General features: G+C 55.7%; 1 protein-coding gene across 1 annotated transcript; it reads right to left on the minus strand.

The window, feature by feature from the left end:
- Positions 1-9,502: 9,502 nt before the first annotated feature.
- On the minus strand, positions 9,503-20,291 carry CX3CL1 (C-X3-C motif chemokine ligand 1). Its single transcript, XM_053663282.1, has 3 exons — positions 20,104-20,291; positions 14,355-14,475; positions 9,503-12,563 (listed from the first exon to the last, which is right to left on the minus strand). The coding sequence occupies exons 1-3, from the start codon at positions 20,168-20,170 to the stop codon at positions 11,501-11,503; spliced, it is 1,251 nt and encodes a 416-aa protein (XP_053519257.1). The 5' UTR covers positions 20,171-20,291; the 3' UTR covers positions 9,503-11,500.
- Positions 20,292-20,521: the final 230 nt, after the last annotated feature.

The following is a 20,521-nucleotide window of genomic DNA, read 5'->3' on the forward strand; positions in this document are numbered from 1 at the left end:
TTCGCCAAACCTAAGTGTGTCAGCAGCAACTCTTCTCCCTGTCCTTCTTCAGGTGGCAGCTCCAACCCGCCCTTCCTTCTTTAGCTCCCACGTTCCTCTGTGTCCCCCTTCCTTCTGCAACCCCAGAGGGCCTCCTCCCCTCAGTCACAGTCCCTCCCCATCCCCCGGGCAGATGACGTGACCCAGTCCCTCTGCTCCCATTACACCTCTCTCTGACCCCAGCCCCCTTCCTGCTAACTCCCAGCACACCCTCCTAGTTCTCCTTTCTTTCATGACCAGACCTCTCCAACATGTAGCCCACACCTCCCACTAGAGTTTCCTCTCCGCTCACTTGTGACTTAACTCTTAGTAATGTGGTTTCTGACCCTGAAAGTCTAGGAACACCACTCTCTCGAACCCCTCGGCCTCTCAAACCCCTCAGCCACTCGCTGAACATGCCATCTCTTCACAAGGGGTACCGTGGAGCCGTGGTTACCCACGGATGCCCTGGAAGCATTATCTACAGCTGTGGTCCCAGTCCTACCTACGCCGGGTTGTATGGCCAAGGACAAGCCTAGGAACCTCACTCTCCTCATCTGTAAAATGGACATGTTGCTAGCCGCCCCCTCGTGGTACTGCTGGGAGAGTTAACTGTAAAGTCCCGGGTCTCCAGCCAGTTCGAGGAATCTCCCTTTCATCCCTGGGACCATTCCCCTCCTTGACATAACCCCCACCCAGGATTCTGCACATGGTTCTTTCCCAGGTGAGCTCTCTGTGGGTCTCCCTTCTCAGTAACATTCCTGAGCTCTCACCACAGGCTGGAGGCGGGGGGTCTCAGCAGTTGCATCTCTGAGTTTGTATCGTGCCCATAAAGGTGCTGGCCAGTAAGAATTGTTAGCCACACTTTACAGACACCTTGGTTAAGACACACAGAGCCAGCAGGTGGCAGAAGTGAGCCTTGGGCTCTGTCCCAGGATGTATTCTCTCCTCTGGAGACCCTCTCCCTCCCTGTGGTCAGCCACTCAGGCCTTTGACCTTGGAATGGGTGCTTCTCCCCAGACCCGACTAGTGACCGATCAGTCACACCCTCCTGGGCCTGACCCTGGCCTCCGGCCTCCTCTTGCCTGTGCTGGCAAATATCCTGGCTCTGTCCACCTTGCAGCCCATCCCGCTCCGTGCAGACTGTCACCCACACTGGGCGGAAGTCTGCTCCCTCACGGTTCACTCGCCCCCGAGAACAAGACAAGTTCCGTCCCACCCACTTCCCTTTTTCTGTTCAGGCCGGCAGCGTCCCCCCCCTGCTCTTCTAGAGCTTTGCCTCTGACTCATGCCTCGCCTCCAGCCCCCCTCAGATGCAGGGCCCCAACTGTGCTCAGTGATGTCTTCAGGTGACGCTCAGCGTCCTCACTTCCTCCTCGTTCTCACTGGCTCGGCCCAAATCATCGACCACTTTCCTTTCCTCTGGCCCCTGCTGACCCTGTCCAGCCCGCATGTCCGTGCTGACAGGCCCTTCTCAGGTGCCGCCCTCACTTCCTACAGCCCCTCCTTCAGAACCATCAATGGCTCCCCACTTCCTCCCCCCGCCACGTGAAGCTCCTCAGGCAGGCCTTTACGCCCTGCCTTCAGCCTGGTCCTTCCTTCCCAGTTCAGTCTCATCTTGCCCAAGTTCAACTTGCCCGAGGGTCGGTGTGTTCCCTCACTATGTGGCTTGCTTTGCTGCTCCCATCTTCTTCTTTTCTGTACTACTCACCCCTCAAACCAAATTCTATCCATGTCTCTTACATGACATTGCCATAGAAGATTAAGCAAGGGGGTCACGGTAAGCCGAGGGGCCAGGAGCAGACCCTCAGTCAGGAGCCGGGTGTGAATTCAGTTCTGCCGTCAATGAGCTGTGAGACTCTGAGCGAGTCGCTTCTCTCCAAGCCTCGGGCTCCACACCTGCAAAATGGAAATAATAACCGTAACTACATTGGGAGGCTTCGGTTCACACCAACCGCCTCGGAGCCTATATCTGGCAAAGAGCTCGTGCTTCTGACTCTAAATGTCATCTACTTGCCGATGACTCCCACGTTCCTCTCGCCGACTCCAGACTTGAGTGCCAGCTGCATACCCACTCAACACGATGAACAGGCATCTCACGCCCGCCAAGTTCGAACCTGAGTCCCCGATTCCCATCCACCCCCACGCCGGCTCCTCCTCGTTCTTCCCCAGCCCCTTCCTTCCGGTTACTCCAGCCAGAACCAGGGCGCTATCCTTCACGCCTTTCTCTCTCACCCCCGCTTTCCACCTGTCAGGTGACCCCTTGGCTCTGCCTTCAGAATTCATCTGACCCCACCATCTCTCTCCTGGGCTCCTCCTCTGCACCCTGGAGGGCTCCCTACCTCCATTCCCGCCCCCCATCATCTCTTCCTGGCACAGCGGCCTCAGGGAATGGGAGTGGCCCGCCGTCACACTCAGAGGAACAGCCAGAGACCCTACAGTGACCACGAGACCCCATCCTGCTTCCTTTGCCCAGACCACACTGGCCTCCTCGTTGTGCCTCAATCATCCAGGCACACTGTCACCTTGGGATGCTCCCACAGCCTGTCCTTTCAGCCTGGGACATTCGTTCCCTAGATACCTGCGTGACGCACACTATTTTGCCTCCCTCACATCTTTGCTCAAGTGTCACCTTTCAATAAGACCTACCCTATTTATAAAACTGAAACAACCCCCACCTCTTCCTCTGCTTTAGCTTATTTTTCTGCTGTAATACTTCCCACCCTTTACTATATTTACTTATTATACCTACTGTCCGTTGCCTGTCTCCCTCCTGCACCCCTTCCCACCATCCCCACAGGATGCAACTCCATGGGGCAGAGACTTTTGTCCCTTTTGTTCAATGAAGCATATTCCCTGGCCCGTGGTAGACCCTTCGTACATTCTTGTTGAATTCAGCGAGCAGACGAATCAACAGCTGGTCTGCTCCTGGGGCTGAGTCCACAATCACTGTCACCCACAAACTTGTCTCCGCCTTTTCCAGGGCTGGGCTGCAGGATTCCGTCTGGGCTCCCACTCCGGGCTGGTGAGTCAGCTCCGTTTATCCACTGCTAGGGCCCAACTCTCTTTCCAGGGAGCATTTGGGGGCAAGTTACTTCACACTCAGATCTTTGGTCTCCCCGTGGTACTGGGACATTGCAGGGCTCCGTTGCTAAGTGACCAATGCAAGCCTCACCCCTCGGGGCACAAAAACCAGGCCCTTCCTTTAGAAGCCAGAAGTCCCCGGGGGGCCTGCTTCAGGGGAGAGGGCAGGTGGACCCTTCCGGCCAGAGCCAGCCCTCCGAGCCCCCAGGAAGATGTTTTCAGCACCAGGGTCAGCGCTAAGCGCACAGCAGGAGGCCAGGGCACCCTTTCTAAGGAGCCTGGGGATCTGGCCCCTTTGAAAGGCTTGGCCGTCCCCCCACATTCCTGTTCAGTCTCAGCCACTGGGGGGGGCGGGAAGCCATCAGGGAAAGCACCATCAGCATTTGGTGTTTGATGTGTGGCTGGTCCCACCAAGATCATGGCTCCCTTGGGGTGGGGCTAAGGGTGCAAGGCTGCTTCTGAGCTGGGTGCAGGCTGGGGGAGCATAGGCCCCCAGAGGAGACTCGGGCCCCCCCACCCCGTTCCCTTTGCAGAGAGAAGTGGACGGGCCCAGGGCCAGCTGGGCTGTGGCTTGTCCTTCCACACTCAGGGGCTTTCCCCTCAGCCCTGCTCGGCTTATCGCAGAGTCCACCCTCCTTCCTGCCTTGCCTGGCTCCTTTCGGCCCTTCCAAATCACTGCTTTTTAAAAAATTTTAAGTGGCACTGAAATGATCTAATCTAGCTCCAAAAATGATTTGGTGTTTTTGTTGGGGTCACTTTGAATGTGTAGATTTACTCAGAGAGCTGGTGGTCTTTCCCCTCCACTTTCCTTCTACTCCTCGAAGTCTTTCTTCACCCATCCGATCCCTCCTGCCCCTGCCAGCGCCTCCTCACTCCTGCCCTTCCCATGGGCTGCAGGTTGGGGATCTGGGAGATTGACTCCCTCCATTGCCTCAGGTGAAGTTCACTAAGGGCGTGCTCCCCGGGCAGATGGCTATGGAGTAGGAGCCTAAGGGCGGAGAAGGGATGGGAAGGTGACCTCAGGCCAAGTCCCAGGAGGGTAACTTCCACCTGACCACACGGGGGCGCCAGAGTTGGCATTAGAAGCTAAAGCAGAGAAAGGAGCAGGGCCCTGAGTGGGGAACCAGTGTTGTTAACCACACTGAGAACCCAGCCCCAGGTGAAGAGGTAAATATTTCTGCCCACTGAGGTCCCACATGCCTCTACCAGTTCACCCCTCTGTGGACCGATGGAAACTGAACTGGGCACCACGCATTTCTTCATGGTTTACTGAGGGATGTGTGTGTGTCCGCAAACCACACAGACCAGTGTGGATGCAGGTCTGTAAGCCTTAACATCCTCATTCAGTGTCTGACCTCCACAGCTGAACTTGATTGCCCTGTCCACAGGTGCCATGCATTTCTCCCTTTCTTTCTTTGAAACATTTTTAGAGAAGGAAAAGGAGGAAGGGAAACATCAATGTGTGGTTGCCTCTCACATGCCCCTCACTGGGGACCTGGCCTGCAATCCAGGCATTTATGTGCCCTGACTGGGAAGTGAGCCAGAGACCCTTTGGTTTGCAGGCTGGTGCTCAGTCCACTGAGCCACACTAGCCAGGACTGTATTTCTTTTTTTTTCACCAGTTCCAATAAAATAATTATGTACTATATAAACATATATGTATATACACACATATGAACTATATACATATATGTATATATTAATATGTGTTCATATTCTGATTATACTATATATACACACATATTAATATATACATATGTGTATATATTAATATGTTTATATAGTATATGGTTATATATAATTATAATATAATATATGAGTATATATGCCTGCTGGTTTTGTCACTTGCTAGCTGTGTGATGTTGGGTAAACTCCTTAATCTCTCTGTGCTTCAGGACTTCCATCTGGAAAGTAGGGCCCCTATAAGTAGGGCCTATCTTCGGGTTTAGATTAGAAAATTCATTGAGTTTCACAGCAGTATGTGGTGGAGACAGGGACCTTCACAAGCAGAGTACCACTGTCTCAGGGCCGCTAGATTCCCCCTCCACCCGCTTATTCTTCTCAGGGGTTTGGGGGACAGTCAGACCCAGCCTGGGTGTCCTGGTGGTCCTGGCTGGGCCTGGGGGACCATTTCTTCACCAGGATGTGTGACAGTGGAGGGTCCAAGGGGCTCCGGGGTGGCTTGGACACATCTTCACAGATGGTCACTTTTGGTCTCTGATATTTCTTTGAGGTAGTATTTTCTCATCAGGAAATGCCTTGAGTTGCATCCCCTCACAGGGACAGGGTTGCTTTCCATGAATCAGAAAGCCGCATGGGACCGCACCAGTCAGACCGTGCCAATGGCTGCAGATGGCCTTTGTCCTGTCCCACTCCTTGCAGGACATGTGGTGGCCACTGGGGCATAAAGGGGAACAAGAAACACACGTGACTGCACTCACAGGTCTTCCAGGAGGACATTGAGACAAGCAGGTATAGCCGAGTCACCTGAGGGTTTGCGATAGGCATAGCTGTCTGGGGTGAAGGCAAAGGTTCCTATGGTAGAACCTTCATTGGGCTGAGAAGTCAGGGAAGGCCTCCTGGAGGAAGCAACCTCTAAGCTAGCGGAGGAGGAGTTGGCCTGGAGAACAGTAAAGGGCACACAGTTAGTGCAATGGCTCAGAGGTGCAAGAGAAAAGATGGAGTTGAGGGTATAAGAAAATGTGTGGCCAAAGGTGTTGTGGGGGAGGGGAGCGAGAGGAGGGGAACCAGCAGTCTTTCAGGAAGTCTTTAAGTCTTCCAGGAAAACAAAGACATAGAAATTGCACATGTCAGCTCCTAGAACTGCAGCATCACCGGGTTCCTGTGGCAACAGGCCCAGGTTGCCTGAAGGACTGGTTCCTCCAGATCGTCTGGCAAACAGCTGGTGCTCAATCCTGTTAACGTTTTTCTTCCTCTTTACTTCCTCGTCTGCTAACTCGATCAGCAGCACATCTGAGCATTAAAACGCCTGAACACCAAGGTACTTCAGGGAAACTACGACAGAGCTCTCTTCCACTCCATTCAGTGAGAATGCCAAACCAATTTGTAGACAGCTAGCCAAGCGGAGGTTGACCTTTCTTCCGTCTGCAGAGTATGCACACGAAGAAGGCCGAGCTACGTGATAGAAAGACTATTTATCCCAGTTAACGAACATTGCCAAGCCTTTTCACAGCATCGTGCAAGTAGGAATGACAAGTGGGAAGGACAAGTCATTCCTACTGAATGCAGGAATCAGCACACTTTTTCTTCCCGGCTGCTGCATCAGTCAGGATAGGTGAGGTTGTGCTATAGTAACAACTAACCTCAGCCTCTCGGGGCCTTAGAAGCACAAAAGTTTGTTGCTTCAGCAGAGATCAGTGGGGGTCTTCCCAGGGCTGGAGGCCCTGAGTCATCTCCACTCGGGGACTCAGGATAGTGGTGCCATCCTTTCCTGATAAGTGGCCAGGGGCTGGGCCTGAGGGACTGTGTCCTCACCATCAATTAAATCTTTGAATCTTGAGACACATGTCACTTCCACTCCCAGCTCACTGGCCAGAACTGGTCATTTGGCCCCCATCACCCCCAAGGAGTTAGGAAGAGTACCCTGCCTCTGTGCCTGGAGAGCAGCAAGCCAGAAATACTCAGGGGGCTGGACACTGCAGTCTCCAACTTGAACATGAATAAGCTCTCTCCCCCGTCCAAACCGAAGACGCAGAAGTCTTGACAGTCTGGTTTTAATTAGTTGGGACTCATCGGTTTTGATTTCACCAAGTTCAAAAGCAGTTTAGAACTTGTTGCATCAACTTAGACAGCCTCTATCAGCTCAGGGGAAAATATACAAATTATTCTTATCTGCCTAATGACATCATGACATTTTTCCAACTTGCTTTATTGAAAATGAAGATGGTTGCGTTTCTTTATAGAAATCCTATAATTCCATAGTCTTGTGTGGGTATCCAGTAACAAAAGCCAATGAAAATAGGATGTTTCAAAGCCTCTGGAAACATCTACTGCATAATCATACATTCCACTTACCCCGAGCTCACTACGAACATGCCATTTTTCTAAGTGTTTAGCAAAGATTACCTATGGCATTTTTATCTGCATGGTAAGTTGTTGTTATTGCCACTCTACAAAGAAGAAAACCGAGGCTCAGAGAGGTTAGGCAATTTGCCCAAAGTCACACAGCCAGAGAACCCCACATTATATTCCACTCCTGTTTGCTGGAAAGCAAGATGCTTACTACCAGTAATTCTATTCTGCCTTCTGGGGGCAACAGATCCCTTGAAGGTAGGAGAGGGGCCTCTCTTCCCAAACATGCACCACTCTGGGATTTTCCTCCATTCGGAGGTTAAGTACTTGGGTCCCGCTGATGAAGCTCACGGTCGGCTCAGGAAAGGCAGCCTGGCAGCAGACCCTTTCTTAAATCCCAGCAGCTGAAACATTACCCAAGAAAGCACGTGACTGAGCAGAAGTAAAAGCAGGCCCGTGCTCCTCCACACCCAGGAACAGGGCATCTGCACACACACACACACACACACACACACACACACCCCGGCTGGGAATTCCCGGCCGTTCGTTTCCACCTGGCCTCTCCGGTCTGGAGAAGGAACGCTGGGAGAACAAAGTGCAGGGCACTCAGGACAAAGTCAGAAGGCTGTAGGTAGCTGTGATTCAAAGGGCACTGCCGGCCTTGGGCAGGTGGCAGTAGGGGGTCCTGGTGCGGGACGCTCTAGAACTTCGGCTGGGCACCAAACTTGGGGAGCAGGGAGACAGAAGAGGAAAAGGATGGGAAAGGCAGCAATAGTTTGGAGGTGCTGTTTCCCAGCCCTCCCACCCTGGCGTCTGAATTCAGTAGGTCTGAGATGGGGCCGGGGGGTCCACACTTGGAAGGGTCTGTGGCTCCAGGTTTCAGGAAACAGGGGTTAAGCTGCAAGTTCTGGACGAAGATTTGGGGTCAGAGCCTAGCTCGGCAGGTCACACATCCTCGGAGAGTTTTACTTTAGTCATTGTTAAGACAGGGGCCCTTGTGCAAAAAGAATTCAGCACATTGTCTGGTACATGGTAAGCAGGAAACAAACAGTGGCTATTATTACTACTACTATTATTATCATTATTATCTCAGAGTTCTGGTAGTTCTGCCACAGATTTCTGAAGGCCCTCAAACCTCCATACCCTCCGCATTAATTGTGGGAATCGCTTTAGCTAAAGCTTAGCTCTCAAACTGAAAGAGAAAATAAAACGCATAACATCCCCAGATCCCTGGGGAATGGCTCTGGAATGAAAAGGAAGGCTCTCCCACTCCATCCTCTTCCTGAGCAGCGGGATTTTTAACGTGAAGAGTATTTTCATTTCAAAGCCTCTGCTGGTGTTTTGCTGGCCGAGTGGTGTGGGGGAGGGGTTGCAGGGAGACTGGAACCTGGCCTCAGGCAGAGCTCCTTGCTGTGGCTGGCTGGGCGTGGGCAAGAGCAGGCAGGACTGTTCTGCCCTGCCCCGTGTCAAGGGTCAAGGGACAGCTGAGGTTCAGGTTCCGTCCACCATCATCCTTGGGCTTCAGGGGTTAGGGGTGGGGCACAAACCTTCTGAGTCACCCAAGAGGATAAGAACAAGAGAACCTACAAAAGTGGGTTTGTGTGCGTAATTTCCTGATGTTTCCATGGTGATTTTAATTTTAAAAAACATGGCATAGACATCGGCTCTAAGATGCCATGGATTGTAAGGCATTCTGATAGCTAATGAACCAATAAAGAAAAAGAGAACTGTTCATTAAACTATGACAAGCCATCGTTGGTAAGGCTCATCCTAATTCCCGAGATGTCACGACGTGGCAAAACATGCATCTTAGAACCCGCACGAGACTGTACGTCAACAGGCTGGAGTCACCCCGCGTCACCTTGCACACTTCCCGTTCCACATGACTGTTCATAGCAGCTCTTATGACACCACCCCAGGACGCCAAGGGCTTAGGGGCCACCGGCCGGTCCGTGTTTGGGTCCCATCTATGAAGGCCCAAGGCTCTCGGAAAGCAATCCCTCTTCCATCTTTATCTGGACCAGACACGTCAGAGCGGCAAAGAGGAAAATGTGGCTCAGCTGGCTCCCACGAGTCACCAGATCCCTGAGGGTGATGGGCCACCAGGTCACCAAGGTGAGCCAGCATGGGGCAGGGTGGCAGGAGGGTGGCTTCGTGAGGGATTCTGATCCCTGCAGGGCATGGGTCGAAGCCCCGGTGGAGCAGAGCCAGGCCAGGGCTCCGGCCCCTGCTGACTGTAAAAGCGCCTGCCGCTGTGCCCCACAGGGACTGAAGACAGGGGTCTCCAGAGCTGACCCAAGGAGTCTTGTCCCCTCCCTGGTTCCTTCCATCCCTCCTGAGGCTCCTAGAAAAAGCACCTTAGTTTGATTCACAAGACTTTTCCATTTTATTAGTAAAATACAAAATGGCACAGACATTGGTGATAGGGTCGGAAAAGCAAAAGGATCAACCAACTTCTTCTAAAGCCCTCCCCCAATTGTTCTTGTCAGTGTCCCACGAGGGGGACAAAGTCATTGGAAGGGACCAGCTGCCCCAGCTGCTTTCTGACAAAGGAGGGGAGCCCCATCACAGGGACCCCAGCCCTTGAAGGCTCCCAGCTGGCAGGAGCCAAAAAAAAAAGTGCGTTCGGACCTGCTATCCCCCTCAAAGTGCCCCCCAACTCAAGCCAAGCCTAAACGAGGGGTGCCGTGCCCAGCAGTGGAGTGAGGGGAGGCCCGGTCCTTTCTTTGCTTCTTCTGAGTACCCATCTGTGAAGGAATGTGTCACTTGTGTCTGGAGGAAGCCCAGCCCCTGGGAGGTTTCTCAGGTGGAGGGCAAGGGTCACCCTTGGGGATAATCAGAGGGAGGGGGGGAGCTGCCGCCAGGGACCTTGCAGGGCGAGGCCTGCTGGTCCGGCTCCGACCACAGGGTGCTGGCCGACCGGCAGGCCTCCAGCCTCACCCAGGTCGGCCCGCCTGAGTCCTCAGCAGCTGAAAGGAACCCACGTCTACAGCATCCCTTCCTCCACGGACAGAGCTCCTTTCAGAAAGAAACATGAGTGGCTCAGACCCTATAGAAAATGTCAGGGACATTTCTGGCTCTGTCCACCATGGGGAGAACACGGTGTGCGGAGAGCAGTTTTTTCTGGGAGCCAGAGAGGGGATCAGGGAACCCTGGCCTCAGGCAGAAAGACCAAATGCGGGATTCTGGACCTTTCTCTGGAGGGCCTCAGCCTTCCCCAGAGCCTGCAGGCCTCCCCGCCTCCTTCAGCCTGTCATGTGTCACCAGGGCTGTGTCAGTGTCCCTGTAAGCCTGGTGGACACAGAGAGGGGCTGTTCTCAAAGTCAGAAAGGGTCCTTAAAAGTTGGTCTCTGCCCCGCAAGTGCCCCACCCTGGGGGCCCACAGTGCTGACCACCTCCAACAGGGCAGGACTGGGCCGTGGGGCTCTCCCGGTGACAGGGCCCACGGATGTGCCCGTTTCGCCCATTGGTAGAGAAGGACTAAGGTGTTCTGCTGAGGACAGCTGAGAGGCTGTCCCCAGGGTCTGGGGAAAGGGGTCCCTGGACCACGTAGGGATGGCAACAGTTGGGGCACAGGTTATCGCCACATATCCGCTGTCCAGCTTTCCTTTCACAGACGGGAGGCCAGAGGGACGGACGCCTCGTCAGGCTGATGGCGGCTCTGGGACTGGGGCCCCAGGCTTCCCACTCGGAGCCCATGTTCCTTCAGCACACAGCGCAGACCGAGGAGGGGAAATGACCAAAGCGGCTGGGAACTTCATCTCCCCTTCCCAGGACGCCTCACTGAGGGCAGAGCCTTCATGCGGAACAGTGCCAGCAAACAGCACACCTACCTCATGCAAGAGAAAAAGGTCCCCAGCTGGGGCGTGGGCTCTGCACAAGGGGCAGGGGGGATAGCACCGCAGGTGGCCGGGTGACTGGTGACGGCAGCAGGACCAAGAGACATGATGAGGTTGGAGGGAGTGGGCAGAGGGCCTGGTCTGAGGCTCACCGTGAGGTGGGATGACCGTGGTACCCACGTGGGGACCCGGGCCCGAGGGGCTGAGCGTTCAATAAATAATTGTCCATTGGGGCTGGGACGGTGTCAAAGGAGACCTCTGGCCAATCAGCAGCAGAAGAGAGTTTTCTGACCTGGGGACAGTGGCATGAGTTGCAGAGGCCACACCCTGTTTCTAATAGGTTAGTGATGGTCGAGGTGGCCCCCGGGGCCTTCCCAGGACCTGGGGGCAGCCCAGCCCCACCCAAAGGGTCTGGCCTCCTTGCTCCGGTCATCCCAGCTCGGGCCAGGCCCTTGGGTGAGGGTGGGGGGCGTGGGGGACCCCAGGCAGCTGTTTGAGTTGTGCATCGACACAGGCGGGTGGGCAGCTCACACGGGCACCAGGACATACGAGTTACTGCCACAGCTCCGGGGGACATGGCGAAGCCCTTCCACCATGTCCCCTGCCACGTTGCGGGGACAGCCCTGCAGGCTTTGATAGGCGAACATGGCCACCCCCAGGCCGAAGAGGAGGCCCAGGAAGGCCAGCAGCCCCACTGCCTGTCTCCTGGTAGCTTCCTGGGGGTTGAGGACGGACTTGGCCGTGAGGCCCCCACTGCTTGAGGTCCCGGGCATCCTGGGGAGGGCCTCTTCGGAGGGGGTTAGGACCGTGGAGACATGGGGCACGCTGCCAGTGTCCCATGGGGCACCCGTGGATGCATCTGTGGGCCCTAGAGAGCCCTCTGATGTGGGGTCCTGTGTGCTGATCTGCATGGATGGGCCTTCAGACCCAGTATTGTCCTCTGGAGCCCTGCGTGAGAGAGTGGGGGACTGTGTGGAGGGGGCCTGGGTGCTGGGGGCCTGGGTGGAGGGGGCCTGGGTGGAGGGGACCTGGGTGGGGAGGGTCTGGGTGGAGGGGGCCTGGGTGGGGAGGGTCTGGGTGGAGGGGGCCTGGGTGGGGAGGGTCTGGGTGGAGGGGGCCTGGGTGGAGGAGGTCTGGGTGGAGGTGGCCTGGGTGGAGGGGACTTCAGAGGCCTCTCCCTCAGTCCAGAGGTCCGACCCAGGTTGGTGAGCAGAAGAGCTCCACCAAGCTCTGGTGACGGCAGTGGTGCTGAAAAGCTCAGCCGAAGGTCCTCCAACCGGAGCCTTTGAAGTGCTGGGCGACCTGGTCCCCAAGGAACCACCCAGACCAGTGGGCAGCTCCGGGGAAGTCCCCAAGGCCGTCTGTGTCTCCCGGATACTGCTTTCGCCTGTGGCTCTGGGCTCGGAGCCTGCAGACTTGTCCATGTCCCCGGAGGCCAGGGTGGTGGTGGGCTCATCCCCGGTCCGCTTCTCAAATACGCCATGGTTTTCAACAGCCGCCGCAGCTCTTCGGTCTAGATTCTCCATGGCTTTGCGGACCCATTCCTCCTCTGGGTCAGCACAGAACGTTCTGTTTTTCTTGGTCTTCAAGCTATAAGGCAGGAAGACAGGGACCCAGTGATGCCCAGAGGCCGTGCGGTAGGGGTCTCCCGGGAATGCTCTGAGGCTGAACAGGCCAGGCCAGAAGTCCTGCCCCCACTGCTTCCTAGCAGAGAGCTCACCTGTGTCTTCACCTGAGAAGTGAAGATAAGACACCTACTTTCTGGGAGGGTGACCAACCGTCCCAGAAAAACTGGGACTGAGGGGGTTCTTGAGAGGCTGAACTTTTGGGGAAAGTCCAGGCAAACTGGGAAAAGTTGGTTGCCTGCTTCTGTGTTATTGTGAAAAAAAAAATACCCCCAAAAGTATGTAAGGCACTTGGCTCAGAGTAGGAGATCAGTAATAGCTGAAATAATAACACTGCTAATAATATTGTCCTGGCCGTTAAGGCAGGGGCTCTGGCCTGAGTCTTTTGATTGGGAGGAGAGGTCACAGGCGTCTACTGCCACCAGGTGTGTGACTGGCAAGCTCTATGGTGGGACCGCCTCACTCTGGAGAGGACTCAGTGTCACAATGTGGTCTTCCTCCTCTCCCTCGGTTACAAGCTGGCCCTTTTCTGCTAGTGTGTGTGTCTTCGGGTTAAAACGACACCTCGTGAGCTACAGCCACATATGTGGTGGCCTCGTTGGGACCCCAAGTGCCACCCAAATCTTGAGCTTCCTCTGAAGTCGTGTGTGGCTGTTTTTTTGCTGAGACCACAGCTCGGAGCTGCCCGGTGCCAGTCATTTTGCCTGTTTAAATCTTCTGCTCTTCCTGCGAGGAGGCCACCACGCTCACCCCCATTTTTCAGATGAGAAAACCAAGGCCCAGGAAGGTAACGTGACCCTGTAGGTCTCACAAGGCACCAGTGAGGCCCCAGGGCTGAGATCCCTCCCTGGTGCTTCCTACTTCCCTTTACCCCAGAAAACAGAAGCAAATGTGTGGGGGATCGTGGGGAAGCGAGCCTGGTGGGTGAGCAGAGAAGCCGAGCAGAAGCACACTGGCCGCTCTTGAAGCAACTGCACAATCAACGGACCCACCGATGGGAGTGAGCGATGACCTCCTTTAGCTGAGCCTCCACTTCAAAGGTTCCCTAGCCATTGCTTGCCAGCGCTGCTTTGGGACCCAAAGTTCAGTCCCGGAAAAAGGCCTCAGGGCTGCGCCATTGGCAGTACCTAAGAGGCACCCCTGAGGAGCAAGCAGCCAAGATGACTGGGGGGTCCCACGACCATGGAGGAAGCTGGCTTGGCTGGACTCCTGTCCAAAGTCTCCTAGACATCCTGTTTTCTCGTCCCCTGGAGAAGACCATCTCTGCCTGTCATTGTCAGCAGCTTCTGGGCACCCTGCCACGCACTTCAGTTACATTATCCCCATTCGTCCTCCCAACCAACTGCCTTACGGGGGTGGGCAATGGGAGCAAGGCCGCCCAGCCTGTAAATGGCGAAGGCAGGATTCTCACCACGCCTGCCGGTGCCGTAACCAGCACTCCAAGACCACCGTGCTATACCTCCTCTCGAAATCCAGGGGGCTCTAGAGCTGCACAGAGCACTCTCTGGTCCAGGAGAAATGGCCCCCTTGGTAGCTGCTCTGGGCCGCAGGCCATGCAGGAAACAGCTCCCCACCTTGCATGTGGAACAATATTAAGGTCAACAAGGGGGTCAGCAGGCCAGGAGAATGGCACTGGCCAAAGCCCTTGGCTAGGAGTCCGGGTGGGGGTAGGAGGATGTGGACGTGGCTGAGCAGAGGCCTGGGACCGTCCCCAGGGCCCTGATGGGGGCACGGAGGCTGAGAGGGTGGTACCTACATGATGGCAGGTTTGCCGCATGATGCTTGATTGCGTTGGTAGCTGACTAGAAGTTTCTCAGGGATCTTCGAGGTCATGTCCTTGCATGTGATGTTGCACTTGCTCACACCATGGTGCTGTCCTGAGACCACAGAGGTCTCTGGTCAGCAGGACTGTCCAGGGGCATCAGGCTTCCCAGCCCCGTGACAGTGTGTCCCAGCCACCCCTGCCCCCCCCCCCCCCCAGGAACCAACACTCTGTGCACCTGGCCTTCCAGGTCCTTGACCTCAGCCTCTCACCCTGCCACACCCCCCTCCCCCTTGTCTCTGGCTGAACTTCTCTGTGCCTTAGTTTCCCCACCTGTAAAATAAGGACGATGATGGTGTCTACCTCAAAGGGTAGTCGTAAGAACCCATGGAAGTGAATTCTGGCTTATAGAGCTCTTATTGCCTGGGACATCAGACGTGTTTAATTTAAAAAATTCAGTCACTATAGCCAGTCTGTGGTAAACAGAGGAGAGGAGTCCGAGAGTGACAGGGATCTGCCTGAGGCCACATAGCCGGCAAGTGACAGAACAGGCCCTCCTGCTAGGCCTGGCTCCCATCCTGCCTGTGGGTCTGTGGTGCTGCCCATCCCCCATCCCCTGCCTTTCCTCCATTCAGTCGCCTGCTCCCCGATCCCGGGTACCAGTGCAGGAAACACACACATCCCATTCCTCCCTCCCAAGCTGTCTATAGTCCCGGATTTCCACTACCTCTGAGACCTCGTGCCATCCACATCTCGTGGGACGACCGGCGACACGCACATGCACACCAACAAACACAGTGGCACGCACGTATGTGCGCACCCTTGCCCACAAACACGTACAGGCATACATACAACCAGGCACAGGGCACAGGTAATATAATAAAGTCTTCTAAAGGTGTAAGTACAACTGCCTTCTAAGGACCATGGGCGAGGGGGTGGGGCGTGCGCTGCTGAGTAGACCATGCTTTGTTCTGTCAAGAGCCAGGTTCAGTGTGGGAGAAGGTGAGGAGAGGAGCTAAGTGAATCGGCCATTTGGCGATCTCAGGGCAAGATGGGGGCAGGGCAGGAAGGAGGCGCAGGGGTGGGAGCAGAGGCGGGGGCGGGGTCTCAGCCGGCTGGCCACCCCAGCACAGGATGGGGCTGACTCAACAGTTGGAAACTCAGATTTTTTTTTTTTAAGATAGGCACTCTATTTACTTATTTTCTTTAGAAGAGGGGGAAGGGAGGGAGAAAGGGAGAGAAGCATCCCTTAGTTCCCTCTCACACGGGCCCCAACTGCCGGCCAGCCCACCACCCAGGCCTGTGTCCTGAAGGGAAATGGAACCCACGCGAGGTTTTGCTTTGCAGGATGCCGCTCCACCAATGGAGCCAGGTGGGTCAGGGCCCCATGTATTTTATATAAATGCTTGAGGTTGTTTGCACTGCATTACCACCTCCCCCTCTCCCTTAAAATCTTCAGTAAAATTGACTCTGCTTGGTGAAAGCTGGGCAGGGGTATGTAAAAAAATGAGGAAGAGACTGAGTTTCAGTTCTGGGTCAAGGTCCTGTGCAGCTGAAGCAAGACCCTGGAAGGCTTTGCAAAAAATCCAGAGGCCAGAACTTCCACGGCCAGCGGGTAGACAGAGCAAACGCATCTCATCAGGCTCTGCAGGGCTTAGGGGCACCCACTGGTCCCTGGACACCACCCACACACGCACCGCGCATGCGCAAGATGCAACCGCGTGGACCTGTGCACTAGTAGCTCCCGGGGGCGGGCGGCAGTGAGGGGAGCTCCCAGCAGCCGCCGGGCCCTGAGGCATGGGCTGCCTTTCTCTTTCAGGGATCAGGATGTGAAAGTCCCCCTTGCTATCTCATTTCCTCTTTCTCCCCAAGCAGGACTTCGGAATCACTCAGTGGCAGCCCTCAGGGGTCCTGTCCAGTGGATTCAGGAGGCAGCCCCCTGGACTGGCCCGGCAGCTGTCTTCCCGGGAAAAACCCCAGCCAAAAGGTGCCCCTGGGCGAGCTGGAGCCTGGGGGTGCCTGCCCAGTGGGCAGGAGGGATAAGCTGGGTAAGGCCAATTTGTTCTCTGGACCCAACCTCCCAGGGTGGGGAGGGCCACTGCCCACCTCTGGAGCCACAGATCGGCCTGTCCCCCGAGTCCCCACTCTCTTATCACAGTGCCTGAATGCCCTGGGCCAGGCTCTGTTCTAGGCCCTGCCCAGGGCAGGTCGTATAACTAACCTAGGGGAGATTTTCTTCTTGGAACTCGAGTTTTCTTTCCTGTAGATGGAGATACTGCCTCCATCTGGCCAGTCACTTAGTATTTGTCACCGAGTTTCAGGAGGGCAGGCCCTCCCTTGTCTGTCTGGGTATCATAATGTTTTCCAGCACAAGGGGGAGACTCAATAAATATTCGCTAAATGAAATAACGCCTCGATCTCATCCCCCCACACCCACCCATCCACCTACCCATCCATCTACCCACCCATCCTCCCTTTCATCCACCAGCGTCCTCATTCAGCCAACCTTGTTTGAATTATTTCTGAATATCTACGAAGACCCCGGTTCTCTTGTCCTCAACCCTGAACTCTCGCCGGTGCTGGTGCAGGGCTTAGAGAGATAATAACCTCAATCCCAATAAGTGCTACCAGGTAGCTGTGTTTGCTCAACTAACCAACAAACACTTACCCTCTGTCTTGTGGGAATAATGGGATTAACAAGGCCCATCTTTGCCTTCAGGAGGCGCTCAGCTCAGGGGGCAGCTAAAACACACAAAGTACCAGAGCCTTTCTCATTTGAGCCCCTACTATGTGTTAAATCCTATGCTCAGCACACACCTGCACACCTGCTCTCTTTAATTCTTAACATCCCTGCAAAGGGAGTATTATTACCCCCATCTTACAGAGGCAGAAACTGAGAATCAGAAAGGATAGATGACATGCCCAAGGCCACACAACTGCTTAGTGGCAGATCTGGCTGTCCTCCCGGGCCCTAGATAGATGGCTTCCCCAGGCTGCCTCAAACGCCGGGTAGAAGCACCATGTTCTGAAACACAGCCCAGCTGTGCTGGGGTTTATGCGAGAGAGAGACCACTTCCAACCGCAAGTGATCAGGGAGGCTTCTTGGAGGAGATGCCTCTAAGGCTTCAAGGACGACTAAGAGGCTTACAGATAGGGAGAGGCGGGGATGTTAGAGACAGGTGACAAGAGAGAGGGTTCGAGCGGATGTGAGGTGGCCGGTTGGGGTGAGTCGCGTAGGCTTTCTTAGCCTCGATTCCCTTCTCTGATAACACCTACTTCTCCGAAGACTGTGAAGATAAAGATTTCTAAATACCCGGCCCTTAGAGCAGGGTTTTCTGAACAGCAAACACCCCTGGTACCTTGGACCAGACGGTTCTTCATCCTGGGGGCCATCCTGTGCACTATAAACGTTTGGCAGCGTCCCCGGCCTCTCTCTACTCTCCGGGTGCCTGAGCACTACCCCGCAACCAAAAATGGTGGGGCATTTGCAACAACCAAAATATCTCCAGAAATTGCCAAATATTCCCTGGGAGGCCAAAGCCCCCCCCTGAGGACCACTGCCTGGAGAGATCTGTAGGGCCCCTCCCCCCTCCCTCAGTGCCCCCTTCTCAGGGAGATGTCCCTGACCCCTCACTTAAAATTTCAACACCTCTCCCTGCCTCCACCCTTTCCTTTAAAAGAACATCTCAGCATTTTTTTCTTTCTAAAAGATCAGATTATTGACTGATGTATCTTGTGTATTGTCTGTCTGCCCCCTATCGATGCTCACACCCTGAGGGCTGGGGTCTCGGGCAGTGTTACTCGCTGAGCCGGTCTCAGAACCAGGAACAGTGCCTGGCGCATCCTGAGCGCCCAGTAAATGTTTGTGGAAGGAATCAACAAAATGCACACAGAAGCACTTTGTGACGTAGAGGATCCTCACAAATGGAGAATTAGAGGAGTTTTTATTTAAATTCGACAGGGGCCTGGATCTGACACCCTGCGTCTGTCCTCCCCTGCCTTCCCCCCGCCCCACCCCCAGCACTGAGCAGGTGGCAGACTACAGCAGAGGGAGGCCGGGTTTTTCTTCCTTGCCGGGGTTCGAGTGGGAGCGAATGCGTCAGTGCCTGGGGAGAAAAATTCCCTGCTCTGACTTGTATCCGCAGGTTGGTTACATAAAGCCGAGGAGACACAGCGCAGGCACTGACGTAGCTGCCTTGCACCAGCCGGAGCAGCAGACAAGAAGCCCCCAGCCTCCCCTCAGGGCTTCTCTGACTTGCGGACCACGCGCTAGTCCTGCAGGGGCTCCCAGGGGGCCTCTGAGAGCCACAAATGTCAAATGCGGCTGAGAACCTCTAGGGTGGGCCTGGCCAAGTGCCTATTTTTACGGGAGGAGAAACGGAGACTCAGAAAGGTTGAAATACTGCAAGTGTCACCCAGCGAAGTCAGTGACCGAGATCAGGACAGGAACCTGATGGTCCTAAGGCCTGAGGCTGCTAGACAGAGCATCCAGGGTCCCCCCAGGATCCCCTCCCCCCTAGTGTAGGTGCCCCTCACTGCCACCCCTGGCTTAGTATAAATAATCTTCCTCCTCCTCCCACTTCCCAAATGTCTGAAGGTGCAGCAGCTGGGACCAAAGACAGCAAAAAACCCCATTCAGGGTCATGGCCAAGCACCTCCATTTGACTGCCCTTTTCTAGGGCTCACTCTCCCCAGACACCTTGGGCCTCGGCATTTCAAGCTCAGGAAACAGGAAGCCAGCAACGCCAGGTTTCTGCCACCCACGCCACCCCCACCCACCTGCTCCCTGCCCCACTAGTGGGTTGTCCCCACACAGAGGGTCTTGGGAGACAGTCTGCCCCATGGTGGTGTTCTGGGAGCTGGAAAGCGGTCCTCATCTTCCCAGGCTCACCGTGTACCCTCGGGTGGGCTGCCACCCTCTCTGAGCTTCAACCTGGATACTCCCAGAGGACGGGGCTGACTCAGATGGTTCCCACCATGGCCCGCAGAGTGGGTGAGCACGCATCCCTGCCCCCTCCTGCAACCAGCCTACCCTCTCCTTCTCTACTTGCCGGCTCTGCCACCCCCGGCCAGTTTCTGAACCTCCGTGGGCCTCCATCTAAGTCACGGCCAGAGGGATGGATGCTAGTGCCTTCCAGGTCCCAAGCTCCGAAGCAAGTGACTGGAGGTGCACACGTTTTCCAAGCGATGCTTGGAGGGGGATGACTGCACCACGAGGAAGACACGGGCAGGGGCATTGGGGCCACAGACCACAGCAGCAGTGATGAGCCTACTCTGAGCCGCAATGACCTTGATCTCCACTGGTCCTGGGCCCCCTACTGCTGGGTGGCTTTGAAATCAGGGCAGGTGGAAGTCCCGACTGTGCGCTAGCCTGAGGCCAGGCTGAGACTCAGGAGCCTGGACTCCGGGTTACATATTAAACCTGGGTCCCACCCTGATTCCCAGCAGGGGCTGCCTCCCGCTGCTCCCAGCCCCCGCCTTCCTGTCACTCCCCTACCTGGCGCCCTTGTTCCTCCCTCACCACTTCCCTGTGCCCTAGGCAGCAGCCACCTTCCCCATTGGGCCAAATCTTTCCCTCAGGAGCGACAGCCCCCCATCCGCCTGTGGCACGTCCCTAGGGAGGGGGATGCCACAGACCTCAGCCTTACCCAGGAAGGGTCTGCTGCCCTGATGTCAGGCCTGAGGGGCAGAAGTGGGGTTGGGGGCTCCCCCACCCTGCTCATGCCAGGTCCGCCCCACTCACCAGCCAGCGGCACAATTAGAGAGCAGAGGGCAGCCACGCGGAGCAGCCAGGAGAGCGGGGAAGCCATGGCTGAGGGCGATGGGGGTCCAGGCGGGGATCCAGGTAAGGCCAGGGCAGGTGGCCAGGCCGGCTTCCGAGCTCCCTGCGCCTTCCCGCAGCCGACCTGCCAGCGCTCTGTCCTTAAGAAGCCAGGCTCAGAGCCTCCGCCTCCGCCTCCGCCTCCCAGCCCCCCTGCAGGGAGGCGGTGGGAGGGGAAAGGCAGAGAGCCAGCACACACGGATGAGATTCCTCTGGATGTTGCCAAGGAACCGAAGGCTCAGTGGAGGGAGGGCCCACGGCGGGGGCTACTGGGCTGGCTGCTCACGATGGCTCCTCAAACCAGAAACTGCTGGGGAGGCTGGACCAGGGCTGCTACGGC

The sequence above is a fragment of the Artibeus jamaicensis genome, unplaced genomic scaffold (genome assembly GCF_021234435.1).
Source record: "Artibeus jamaicensis isolate MK-2021 breed Jamaican fruit bat unplaced genomic scaffold, CSHL_Jam_final contig_3152, whole genome shotgun sequence".
In the NCBI taxonomy this organism is placed as follows: Eukaryota; Metazoa; Chordata; class Mammalia; order Chiroptera; family Phyllostomidae; genus Artibeus; species Artibeus jamaicensis.

What these genes read in the sequence shown, in the direction of transcription:
- CX3CL1 (XM_053663282.1), bottom strand. Translation starts at nt 20,170, where the DNA reads ATGGCTTCCCCGCTCTCCTGGCTGCTCCGCGTGGCTGCCCTCTGCTCT. An exon ending in TCTAATTGTGCCGCTGGCTG is followed by an intron (nt 14,476 to 20,103) that starts GTGAGTGGGGCG and finishes CTGTGGTCTCAG; the next exon opens with GACAGCACCATGGTGTGAGC. An exon ending in TGCGGCAAACCTGCCATCAT is followed by an intron (nt 12,564 to 14,354) that starts GTAGGTACCACC and finishes CCTGCCTTATAG; the next exon opens with CTTGAAGACCAAGAAAAACA.